A 12,874-nucleotide genomic window follows, 5' to 3' on the forward strand; every position below is an offset into this window, starting at 1 on the left:
TTCCGTCTGGTACCTTTATCTCATCTTTCTTTTATTTTTAATCTTCAAACATCTACCTTTTCAGTCGAGCTTTAGATCTGAGGTCCTACCACATCAAATGATCTCTCAACTTTTATGTGAATCCTACTTCAGCTCTTGCGTAATTCTGCACCTTTTGTATTTCGCTTTGATTTTTCACCCCGTTGGTATTGTGTGGTGTTTTAAAAAGGCGTCTTGAGGATGAATGCACATTAAGTTTTTGAGAACTCTGCAGTGTTGAACCAGAAAATACAGCAACGTATATCTGTCACCACATCAAAACAGCTTAATGAAACCAGGCAAACACTGAGAACGCGGTCCGATCATGTTTGCAACGTCGGTTGTAAAAGAAGGGCGTAGCTAGCAGCTTGTCTTTCCAATGTGAAGGTTTTTTCTCATGGGTCACAAAAGAAGAGCTGCTTATAAAAGGAGGCCCCTCCTGCCTTTCAACAGAGAACATACACACATGCAGACTGCTGACTTGGTTCTTCTTTCTCTTCTTCTTCTTTTCATCTTAAATCAAGAGTTTAAGCTGCAGAAACCTTGTAGAAGTTTACATTTTGTGCCAAAAATGTTCACACAGAACCTCCCAGAGGATCATGGTTTCTTTTTAACCGCTCTTTGTCGGCTGCTTTGGGAAATAAAGAATCCAATTTTGCTTCTAAAATGAATTGTGTTCCTTCAATTTTCAGCGATAAATGCATCAACACTAGGCGTGTACTTTGCTGAACTTTTTGTACTTGAAACAAATCTGATAGAGATTAGCTTTGCCGCAAACATGGATTTTTGTCATCTTATAAATCTCACATTTTCAGCTTGAATTAAAACTGAAAACTTTATTAAATCACATGCGGCTCAGTGTTTCTCTTGTGTGTGCTTTAGTACATTGAAAAATACAATCAGCAGGTTGGAACTTAAAAAAACAAAACAAAAATAATCTTGTTGAAGAAAAATCCCAATGAGTGCATCTCTAATTTTAATCAAGTTATGCTAAAACATACTGTCAGACAGAAGGATTAATGCAGAATGTTTAAGGTGAAGAACTTAAGATACCAACATAAATACATGGAAAAGTTGCAGGAAACAGGAGAGATGAGATGAAAATATTGGATTTGCTGAGTGAGAAAATTTCACTCAAGTGAGTATGGGAGTGTATATAATTAATGTGTGTGTGTGTGTGTGTGTGTGTGTGTGCGTGTGCGTGTGTGTGTGTTTGTGTGGTGAGGTGTGGTGTGGGAACTTTACCTGATGGTAAAATCATTAGTGTTGGGGGGAAGAACAGCTTTCAGCACTTGTTTATTCAGCCGAGTCTGTCTGTCACCTCGGCTTCTGTGTTTGTCAGGTTTTAGTGAAAGTTGGTGTTAAAAGTTGAACTTTTCCTAACAGCCCTTTTTTATTATCTGTAAAACTGCCTACAACAGCAGATCTACAAAGGCTTTTCCACAAGTATAAGTTCATGTTTTTATTTGTTTATTTATTTTTTAATTATGAAGGGTGAAAAAAACTTCAAAACTTTTGTTTCAGTCATAGTTTCCAATGAGGGTATTGCACTTCCAGAGGAGAGGAGATGTAATACTTTTTTCTTTCTTTTTATTAGATCCATGTTTTTTCATAAATGTTCTCAGTCTTGCTTCTAGAACCTTATCACATCGAACTACGTCCATTGCATCGATCAGACGTTTACAGTTTCATCCCCTCTACCATGATCATGTCATGTTACCTCTTTAGTGTGTCTCACCCTTCTGACTCATTGCTAATATATTATTCATGTCTTGCTTTATAGCAGTGAGAGAAGCAAAGTGATCGGGTTTCTACTGAGCCTTACTGTTTAGCCCTCATATCGGATTATGTGGAAATGGAAAACTGCTAGCGAACAAATACACAGCTTTACGTTTTATGAATTATTGATTTTCATTTAAAGCATATAGAGCATATATAGAACCATCACTGGTTCGGTTAAATCTATGTGATGAAAGTAGTTGGGTATTTTTAAATTAGAGTGCAAGAAAATGAAAACTGCTCTTGCGTTGATGCAAAATGTAGCAGGAAATTTAGTTTTTTTTCTGTAGGAGAGATAAAGACGTGCAAGGTTTGAGCCTTAGAGGGGGTTCACTAGAGAAGAGATCAAGGTAAAATCAATAGCACTCGAGTACATTAGCTGTCATGAAAGCACTTGAAGAAAAAGGGGAAAAACTGGGATTTGTGAAAGTAGATTGCAGGAGGGACTGGACTCAAAGTGGTTCAGGCAGAGCTGGAGGGTTTGAAGGATCGGCTTCACTCACTCTTCGTAATTAGGAAAGATGCTGGGAGACGTGACGAGGTTTGTGCCCGTTTAGACATGAGATGTTCCAGCTTTATTAAACTTCTTAAATTGATGACTACTTTAGGCAACAGTATGGACAAGTGTGGAAGTCACTGTAAGACGTATCCATCTGTCCATCCGTCCACACAACCGTCCAACCATCATCTGTTTTCCATCCAACCACTATTTTTTGTCCCTCAGTCCACCTGTCATCTAGTCTGATTTTTTTTTCCCTGCATTTAAAACATGACTTGTACAAATATCTGCATGGACAAAAGTTTTTATACATTAAAAGTTGTGCTTAAAATACTAAAAAACATGCAGAAACTGACAGATTTTTAGACATGGGTAATGTGTCAGGAACCTCCACAGAGGTCAAACAGTTGACAATCACACACCCATAAATACATCCAGCAAAGTGTGTGGTTCGGTTTCTCCAACAAGGACACTGTGAGGTTTGTGCTGGGAAACCCTGGGATTAAACCACCGACCCTCCAACTTGTAGACAACTGTTCTCCAGGCGGGCCCGAATGTGAGAGACATTGTCCAGCTGCCTCTGCCAGGTTGATGGGGAGATCCAAACGGGGTGTGAAAACAAGATGGGAAAGACAAAGAAAATACGAGCCCAGCGACAGGAGGAAGATCCACGGTCCTTCATCGGTCTTTGCCTGGTCTCTGTTGCCGCAGTAAATCACTGAGACATTAAGACATTACCTCCCACTGATTTCTCCCTCTTTCTTTTCATCGCCAACTTTTGACATGATTGCGTTTCAAGTATTTAAAGATTGCAGCAGTGTTGCCATGGATACTAAAAGTGTTTTTAACACACAACTGCTAAACAATTTAATGAGCAAATTTAAATGCCTTCCTGTCATCACATTTTTTGAAGCGCCTCTGGTTTCAGTTGGAGAAGAAATTCACGATTTAAGCAAATTTTCCTGAAAATCATTTCAAGTAATTTTCATTATTTGTTGACTAAACTGATTGGCTGTGTGAGAAAGAAAAAGGATTACAACCGCTTACGCTTTTATAATCTGAATTTAGTAAATGTCTAAGGACTAATATTAATAGGACTCCCTTTTAATAACATTAATTGTATTAATCTGTTTTGTCCTCTTTTTTTTTCTCGGCCCTAGGGTTTCCAGACAGTCTTTAGGCTTCCTTCATATGCTGCGTGGAGTATGAACAGATGAAAGATTTATAGTGTTTGGGCTGCGCTAAAGTGGGGGCTTCCATTCTTCAGCGAGGCGCAGCAGATGAACGTATGAATGGATATCCCTAATCCAGGAGGTGGCCTAGATTCGAAGATTCGCTCCCTCAGCAGATAGAGATGTTGACCTGACTGTCAGGCAGTGGGTGCGTGCTTGTTAACGCCTCCTGCAGAAACAATAGGCTCTCTAATGACAGGAGCTGCTTGAGCTCGCGTCTGCATAAATTACACTAATACTGTACGCGTGCCGAGCATGATGAGGTACAGTGTAGATGCATGAAAAGGTTATCAGCAAAACAAGAAGGTAACATTATGCAAAGATCTTAATGCTTCCACGATGCTCGCTGTCTAAAATAAGGTTGTGTATGGTTATTTAGTAATGCATTGATTAATTTAGGTATGATGCAGAATGTAAAGTTGTTGTGATATTTTCAAAGTTTAAAAAAAAACTAAGGACATATCCAAATATCAGGTTTTTATTTTTTTTATTTTTTTTTTTAAGTCTGATTAAATGCTTAAAGTCCAACATTACAGTTGTAGTCAAGAATGTTTTCTATAGCTTAGCATTGTACAAGCTTGGTTTTAACTACCCAACTCTTAACACTGCAAAATCAGTCTTTACTGGTTGTGTGCGATCTCAGATTTTTGTAGGTTTTTGTCCTGCGTATGCTGATTTTTAGCCTATTTCAATTCATTTTTAAAGACCATAGATGGCAGCCATCATGCATCAATGGCGACCGTACAGTTTGAGATCTCTTTAGCGTCTCGTGTTAACAATTAGTGCAATTGGCGCCGACGGCATCGCTAACTGTAAACATCTGTGTCAGTGTACGCAGTCTGCAGAGGGTAGACCCTTTCCTTAACTCTGAGATTTTCAATCCAGCATTTTCAAAAGCAAATCGAGGTTCGGTCTTCTTTACACAATAACAGCCTCCACACTGTAAATAATTTATGGTGTTGGCATTCTTTGTTGCTTAATACAGAGAGGTGTCTTGAATTATACAAGACGAGAATTACAGATTGTGTAGAACAGCATGAAGATACTGGAGAATGTTTTCTTTCTGGTTAAGGAGCCTCTTATTGGGATTGTCATTCCCTGCTCAGTTTTCTTTTACAGCCACTTGACAATTTTAACTAAATTTGGGTCACTGAATTGTTGGCTTATTATGCTTTTTTTTTTTTTTAGTTTAATGATATGAAACACTGAAATTACAGAGGCACTTGCTGATGTTTTCACTAACTTTCTGTATATGTCAACAGGCATAGTTTTTGGTTTCATTTCCAGTTAGACCAAAAAATTTTTTAAGGTTTAAGAATTTAGAGAAACAAGCTTTGTAAACGATCTTCTGACAACTTGCCAGCATTCTTTTGTCTCTGCATTTTAAAGCTGAACTGAAAGCGGTGATGAGCGATACAGAAAGCAGTGAGAACTGAAAGCCTTTCTACTCAAAGTCGGGGATCGTTTGCTGTCTGACTCGAGCTCTTGTTGCACCCCTTCAGCCTCACCTCCCTTTATTTTTCAACCGCTTTGGATGAAATTAAATACGGCTACTAAAGGAGGGGCTGTGCTAAACTAATGGGTGTGTGTCTGAAAGAGTGGTGTTGGAGTTCGTGTGCTACTGACTCTGCACAGATTGGACGTTGGGTCCATTTTTATGTAGCAAAGATGCAATGGTTTTATGTGAACAGCCAGATAGAGGGAAATGAGTTTATTTGAAAAGACACAATTGGGTCTTTTTACGAGTTAAAAATTGCTCGTTAATATTAAATTTAACGTGATAAATGTGACTGCAGTAATTTGATGCATGTTATTTTCCAGGTTGTAGGAGTGTCTAAGTGTCCTGATGTTATAGATTTTTAGTCAAAGAGCAAGTTGGAAAACTTGGGGAAAGAAAAAAACTAAACATATTAGAATAATTATCAGCTGTCAAAGCTTGTGCGCTTAAACAAAAAGCTTCGACTTTGAACTCTGTCAGCGTAGATGCACAAAGATGCTGCAGAAGAATCTGTAATGATGAGAAGTAAAGGGTTGGGCTGCCAGAACTCCTTGGTAACCATCGCACAGAGAAGGAGAGAGGCCGGGGCTGCCCCCCCCTCCCGCTGTGTGTGTGTGTGTGGGTGTGTGTGTGTGTCTCTTGAGGACTGGACTGGCTGCTGGAGGCGTGGTAGTGTTGGTGATGGAGGGGGGGATAGTGGTGGACCGTGTGTGTGTGTGTTTGTAGAGCGATGTAGGGTTAGAGACGTATTGTCAGCACAGTAGACGCCCGCGTGGACTTGTGAGAATGTGAGCGTCCTCAGCAGCTCACCTTCATCTTCCTATATCCCTGTTTTATTCCAGGATTTGGCTGATTTTCTGCCACTTTTTTTTTTTTAAGAATATCACACTCAGTCGGAATAATGGTGTTTATTGGGACCTCATTGAAATCTGTAATTAAGTACTTCAAGAGGAAGGGTAAGATTATCTCTTCTTTTTCCTTTGGATGCTGATAATGGCTACATTTTGCTGTTTGTCATCAGATTAAAACAACATTTTTGGCTCTGTATATGGATTTCCGGCAACTGTTCATGGTTTAACTTCTGCAAAGGGGAAAAAAATAAAATAAAATACTTGAATTAATAATGTTTAAATGATTTTCATTACAACTAATAGTCTCCTGTGGCCATTCTGCCTTACCGTTGCCTCCGCTGTGTTTCACCCTGTTACCAGGTAACCTTTGGTTAAAGATTTTGTGGTACTGATACGCAGCATTGATAAGAAAATTAAGATACTTTAAATCACAACAGATGATTTGGATTCCTTTCGCTTCCAGAGATAATGTAGTGTTTTTGTTCTTTATTCAGTAAAGAAAATACTGAAGCCATATGTATTATACAGCTGAAGTAGACTGCTTAATACTCTTAGGATAATATTGCACAACTTTAATCAATGAGTGTGTATTAAGCACGTGAGGACTTAGACCTTCTTGACGCAGGACAAGCTGCTTGAAAAGTTTATCTGCAGGTTATTTATAGCTTATGTTTGTGTCAAAGTTGAGGCTGAGGTGTTGTTAATCATTACCTCCACCTTTTACTTTTCTCACATGTTCAAATAAAAGCTCCCTCGCAGCATATTTTGTACCCTGGAAAATAAACGACCAGTTGCAAACGTTTTGGAGTTGGTTGTCTTGGGCAACTTTTTTTTTTGTTCTCCTTTAAACACGTGAAGAAGAAAGTTCATTTTCATGTTGGGCTCAAGATGTTTCTCCAATATATTCTTAGTAGTTACTGCAACTTTTATTTCACACATCAAACTTAATTGCTGCAAAGTTTCTTTGGTTGTTTGCAAAGAATTTGTATCATATTTTTTACTTGAGTACAACTAAAAATGTCTCCAGTCCCACCAGTTGATTTGGGTTTGCAGGTGGAGAACCATGAATGTAGTTTAAATGTCAGTAACTTGTATTAATTTGAGGGTAATGAAATAAAGGACTTAGTAGAGGGAAAATAGATATTGTACAAACTGTTTTCTGTCCACCATGTTCCCATTTTCCTGTAGCCTGTTTCTCATTACCGGTTCTCATAACGTGCTCCTCAAACTTCTCACTAGCCTCTTTTCTCCCAGTTTCTATATGGTAGGAGCCTAGGGAGGGCTGGGATGTCAGTGGACAGAGGGATTACTGAACTTTCAAAAAGACTTATGCGCCAGTGTCCTGTGTGTGTGTGTTTGGGAGTTGGGGGCTATTGTGGCACTGAAACGCCTGATGTGGAGACTGATGCGGTGGGACAATACAGGCTTTGTGCCCCCAGTCTCCATGTCCTTGGTCTGGTCACTACTCTTTTCAAAACCCATGGTAGGGGAGGGGGCTACCTGTCCCGTGTGTGTGTGTGTGTGTGTGTGTGTGTGTGTGCGCGTGCGTGTGTGTGCGTGCGTGCGTGCGTGCGTGCGTGCGTGCGTGCGTGTGTGTGTGTGAGTGACAAAACAATTATGGAAATCTTTGATTAGCTTAAAATCAGCTCTTATTCACAGTCTGCTGAAGGATGATCTGATGCAAGTTGTGGTGTAAAATAATTTTAGAGTATTTTTGTCACGACTGTTTTCCCATACTTTTATTAATAATGCCTGAAAGACGTGTCAAAAGGAGTCTAAATGACACAAACTTGGAGCAGCAGATGTGCTTTACTTAAAAATCTGTTAATGAGCCATAGTTTATTTGTGTTTCATAAATAAATGAAGGGGAAGAGAGAATAAATGAAACTTTTACATTTGAATAAAGGATTGACATTCTTTGCTCATAGATTTCTGTAAATAGACTAATGATTTAACATCTAGTCAAGGCAAGTTTACTTGTGTAGCATGTTTCAGTAACAAGGGTCAAGGTTTCCCCCACAAAACTTGCTAAGCTTTGTATGTGTTGGTGCCAGGGCAGCCATCCAACAACCTACCCACAGCGCTTTTGAAAATGTTTAAAGTTGACAGGAAATCTGAAAAATATCATTAGGTAACCAACTATAAAGTCCGAAACCAGGCAAATGTAAAAAATAAAATAAAATAAACAATGCATAACCTGGTGGGGGCGCAAGTAAAGACTGGTAGCCCGTCTGTGGGAAACCCTGCATGCTAAAAAGATAAAACAGTAACTAATTATATAATTACATCATCATGGTAATCACTTCCAAATTTACATCACATATTGATCGGTGTTCCAGTTATTGTTGCTCAACGGCAATGCGTGTCTTCAGCCTTGATTGTTAGAAACTCCATTTTGGCTGCTTTGCAGTTTTCTTGACGTTCAACAGACAAAACCAACTTTTCTGGAACAAAGTCTCCTATGAGCAGAAATCACTATAGCATAATGTTAAAAAAAATTAAACCAGTTCAAAGTGCTTGGCAACCTCTCACCACGACACTTCATTTAAAAATTGTACCCTGATAATTTGTTGTTACTTTGGTAAATGCTGTGGAGTCGCAATCGGGCAAAAAGGGCTCCGAAACCGCCTAGAAAAAGTTCCTGTTGCGATGGTAACCAATCAGCGCAAATCTCCACATTTGCCATGCTTGTGTTGCCTCACTTTTTTTAAATTGTGGTTTTAAAGCTCACCCATGTTACTATTCTACTCGACAACAATAATGTTGAGCGGGTGAACCCAGACTCCTCGCCTGTACCGGCCATTTGCAATTCAACATGACCACATGCAAAACACGCGTAGCAGATATGGAGGAACTGAAAAAAAGAAGTAATGTAGACAGCACATGAATAATTACAATGAACCTTCTCTTCAGCATTTAAGCAGTGAATGGTTGAACGTTTATGAATGAGCTGTGGAGGCATTTAAGTACCGAATTTAAGAGTTGCTACCAATTTTCTCTGAGGTAGAAAGACATTAATTAATGAACGTCAAACACACAGAAGCACCTTTTGTAATGGTCGGTGTTGAGACATATTAAAAGTTTAACAGTATATCAAAGCGACTACATGTTATTTAACGACTCATTTGTAGCTCTACGCCCCCCTCTCTGACCCACTAGTGCCTCCATCCACCCCCAACACACACACACACATGCAGTGCATTCTATGTGGCTCATTTGCACCTGTGTAGGAAGGAACAAAAACACTCCCCACACCTACATCCACTGCTGTGATCCGGCCCCCTTCATCCTGCTCCGGTCGGGACTTGTGCCGATCTCAGAGTTGTAGTGGTCATGAAGGCGAAACAGATGCTGCTCTAAATGGAGTTGATTCTACATCCACAGTCGCCAACCTTGGCCTGGCTGCGCTCACTCGGTAAGCTTCAAGAGTCTAAATCACATGTTCATTCATTAAGCAAGGTAGTGGTGGCTACTGATGGAAATAGACGCACAGATTAGGAAGAAATTCCTTCATTCCAGTGCCATGAAGAAAACGTCTGTCTGATAAAAGTTACGTAGACGGAGTTTGAAGGTTATCTATAGTGAGCGTTTTTCAGTCTGGGTAGTTTTCTGTTTGGAACAATGCTGTACATTTCACAACCTCTGTCTCTTGGAGGAACATTTTGTTGTTGAAAAGGGCTTGGTTGAACAGAGGTCCTAGATGGATGGTGCTGTAACTTTGCCCCCCTCTGACTTGTGAAACTTTTTTGCGATGTCTCAAATAAGTGTCGAGTTGATGGAGGGGAGTCTGGCACCTCTTTAGAAGATCACCTAAATCCTCTCTTTCCTTCTTTTCCGCCAGTTTGTGCAAAAACAAACCCTTTTATCGCTTTTCAGTAATTACTAATTTATACCCTTATTTCATACCCACACTTTTCCATTTCATCTCATCCCATTCCCATTTCTTATTGGGAGCCAAACTTTTTTTACCCATTAACTAAGCATGGGTAATTGGCTTATTTCCCTTGGCAGTTCCATATTTTTCTTAAACTGTGGAGACGAGTAACCATTAAAATGCTCAAAATTCAAAGATCATTTATATATTGCCTTATAAAGACATTATACTACAACCTATTTCAGTTTATTGTGCTTCTAGATACTATTTGGGATAATTTACTGTAGTAAAAAACGTATCTGACCAAACCAAAGTAACACTGGGAGAGAGAAGTGGCAAAATGCTCTCTTAGTGCCTCGGTATATCTCCTCTATTTCATTGATATTTCTCGAATTTCACCCTACTTGATCAAAAAAATCATAATGACTTTACATTAGCATTTTTGATTGTTTTCGTCAATATACTATAATTCCCCAGAGAAAATGCATGGTGGGATTTGGCACTTTAGGTGCAAAATAATTCACACAGGTAATTCAACAAAGTTCATAACCTGGTGTTTGTTGTTTCTGCAGCTGTGTCTAACCTGGACGAGGAGAGCAAATGGACGGTCCACTACACGGCTCCCTGGCACCAACAGGAGAACGTCTTCCTCCCCGGCAGCAGGCCGCCCTGTGTAGAAGACCTTCACCGGCAGGCAAAAGTCAACCTTAAGACTGCTTTGCGAGGTAAATGTCACATAAATTAAACACCGAAACGCCTTGAAAAAAGCTGCAAAATATGCACAGTTAGACCATTTCTTAGGTCATACATTGCTTGTAATATTTATTTATTTTATTTTAAATGGCAGTTAGCATCAGTAGCAAAATAAAATGAAGTATGAGAGCCTTAAGTTAAAGTCTTTTGAAGCTAGCATGTTCAGTGAGTGAGGTTGAAAGATTTACTTCACTCCGTTCGGCCTTCCCGTTATCCAATGAAAGCCTTGCTCTCTTGCAGCCTGAATAAAATGTAGACATGTCTTGATGCGACTTAGAAAACACAGTTTAAACAACTCGATAATAGTGAAAATGGCTTACATGGAGGCGTCTTCTTTCAGTAGCAACCTTCACATTGAAGAGCATTACTGCCAACACTACCTGGTTGTGTTTAATATGATCCATTCAGTAACCGGACAAAGATCAAACTGATGTCCAACCAGCTTCTCACTGTTCAGGGTTGAACCAGGTGTCAATCTTCTGATTACATTAGATTTCTTGTTGCATCTCTATTTTTAATAGAGATTCCTGTATTATGTTTTCCTATGAATTTATGAATTATAAAATCAAAATCAAACAAATGAAAAGCAAATGATAATCCTTTAGTCATGTTTATTTGTGAATGATTTGAATTTCTCCCTTGTGAAAAGGGAGTCTCAACGAGAGAATGTAAATTAACTTGAAATAATTTATATTTAGCCTATTTTTAAAATGGGTATTTATCATAAACAAAGGTGCTGTTTAATTTCTAGCTCTGACGATAGATTTTGTCATAAAAAAACAACAAAATGCAAATGATTTACAATATTTTGACTTTAAAAAGGACAAGTTTTCTGTGTAATTATAAATGTGTTAGTGGCTAAATGTGTTACTGGCTCTATATAATTGACCGTTTTGACCACTAGAACAGTAGACAGAGATCAGCATTTCTCACTGCGTCAAGGCAACAAGTCTTTGTGTGCGACACAGTAAAAAATGTCCAAACTCGTCATTTTGTGTTTATCCAGCAACACAACACTGTGAGATCCTCCTCCTTCCTGTTTGTCCGGTGCACTTAGCGACAAGGCACACCTTTGTTCCTCAGTAAACACATGGAGTCAAATTGCAGCACAGACACAACAGTGCATATAAAATTATCAGTTTCCCAGAAAGGGAAGCAGGAATACCGGTGAATCCCGAAACTGGTTTTGCTAAGACGTTTTGGAAAATCCTCCTTATCGCCTCATTGCTCAGATAACCGTGAGAGAAGTTGATGCAGTTCATGCAGGTGTGTGTGTGTGCGTGTGTGTGTGTGTGTGGGGGTGTGTGTGTGTGTGTGTGTGTGTGTGTGCGTGTGTGTGTGTGTGTGTGTGTGTGTGTGTGTGTGCTGAACTACTACTGTAAACAGAACGTTTACACTCTGGTCTGGCCTTGTGTGTTAGAGTTAATGGTGGGAAACCGGAGCAAATGGGGAACAAGTTGTTGTAACATGATGCTTTCAGTTATTGGAGTCCCTGTCTCACTGCTGATTCTTTCCCCATTTTTTTTGTCTTACCCTTGAACTATTACTAATGGATATTACTCCCTGAAATATTGAACTATTACTAATGGATATTACTCCCTGAAATATTGATGTTGCTAAGCAGAAAACCACACAAACATCACCCGAGTGGAAACCCCCATAACCCAACACCGTCCACCCTCTAGGTGTCCCATCTGACAGACAACAGGTGTCCAGCGAAAGCTCCTGTCCAATTCCAGAAGGCCTGCAAGACTTTGTTGATGACCGCACATCAGTCACAACTTTGTACTGTCATTTCAGTTTTCTTGCAGCTAAAAAGACCTTCCATATGTCACCATTTTGTACTTCTGGCCTTTTAATACCATCAACAATCTGACTTTTCATACCCTCCATGCATCTTTTCACACTCAGTTTAATAGTTGATGACTTAAAATACATTACTGTTTTTTATTTGAGTTTCATACACACATGCATGCTGCAGTGTGAGTAAGTCAAAAGCTCATTTAATTATATTAAATCAATCAGTTTATTGAAATGGGTCTGAAGACCTTTTTTTTCTAAAACCAAAAACACCTCTGGATTCAGAATTCTCTTAAAGTTAACAAAAACATTTTACTTCAAATGACAATACAAACATTTAACATTAAAAACAGGAGAAAAAAATACAATCAGTATTGAGTATTATAAACTTTAATTTTTGCCTCTGTGCAACCGTTATTGCACAAAATGGTTCATATTTTCATTATTAGACAGTTCTAGTTGGATTGTGACCCAGAGGAAATTACTGTATGCTTTAGGGCAAGAGTAAATGAGGGGAAAGAAGGTTAATTAAATAAGATTTGGTCGCAGTTTCCAACCAACTACAGTACA

At 39.1% G+C, this 12,874-nt stretch overlaps 1 protein-coding gene across 13 annotated transcripts in view; it reads left to right on the top strand.

The window, feature by feature from the left end:
• nhsl1b (NHS-like 1b) overlaps nt 1-12,874 on the top strand; it is a 95,339-nt gene that overhangs the window by 63,822 nt on the left and 18,643 nt on the right. For 9 of the 13 annotated variants that reach the window (XM_008397782.2, XM_008397781.2, XM_008397785.2 and 6 more), the window contains exon 2: nt 10,324-10,476. In XM_008397782.2, the coding sequence (XP_008396004.1) occupies nt 10,324-10,476 (153 nt within the window). Of the gene's footprint in view, nt 1-3,791; nt 3,835-5,646; nt 5,983-8,153; nt 9,293-10,323; nt 10,477-12,874 lie in introns of those variants that run through there. The other 4 variants (XM_008397791.2, XM_008397789.2, XM_008397787.2 and 1 more) reach the window with 4 other exon arrangements.

This window comes from Poecilia reticulata, linkage group LG21, assembly GCF_000633615.1.
Source record: "Poecilia reticulata strain Guanapo linkage group LG21, Guppy_female_1.0+MT, whole genome shotgun sequence".
Lineage (NCBI taxonomy): Eukaryota > Metazoa > Chordata > Actinopteri > Cyprinodontiformes > Poeciliidae > Poecilia > Poecilia reticulata.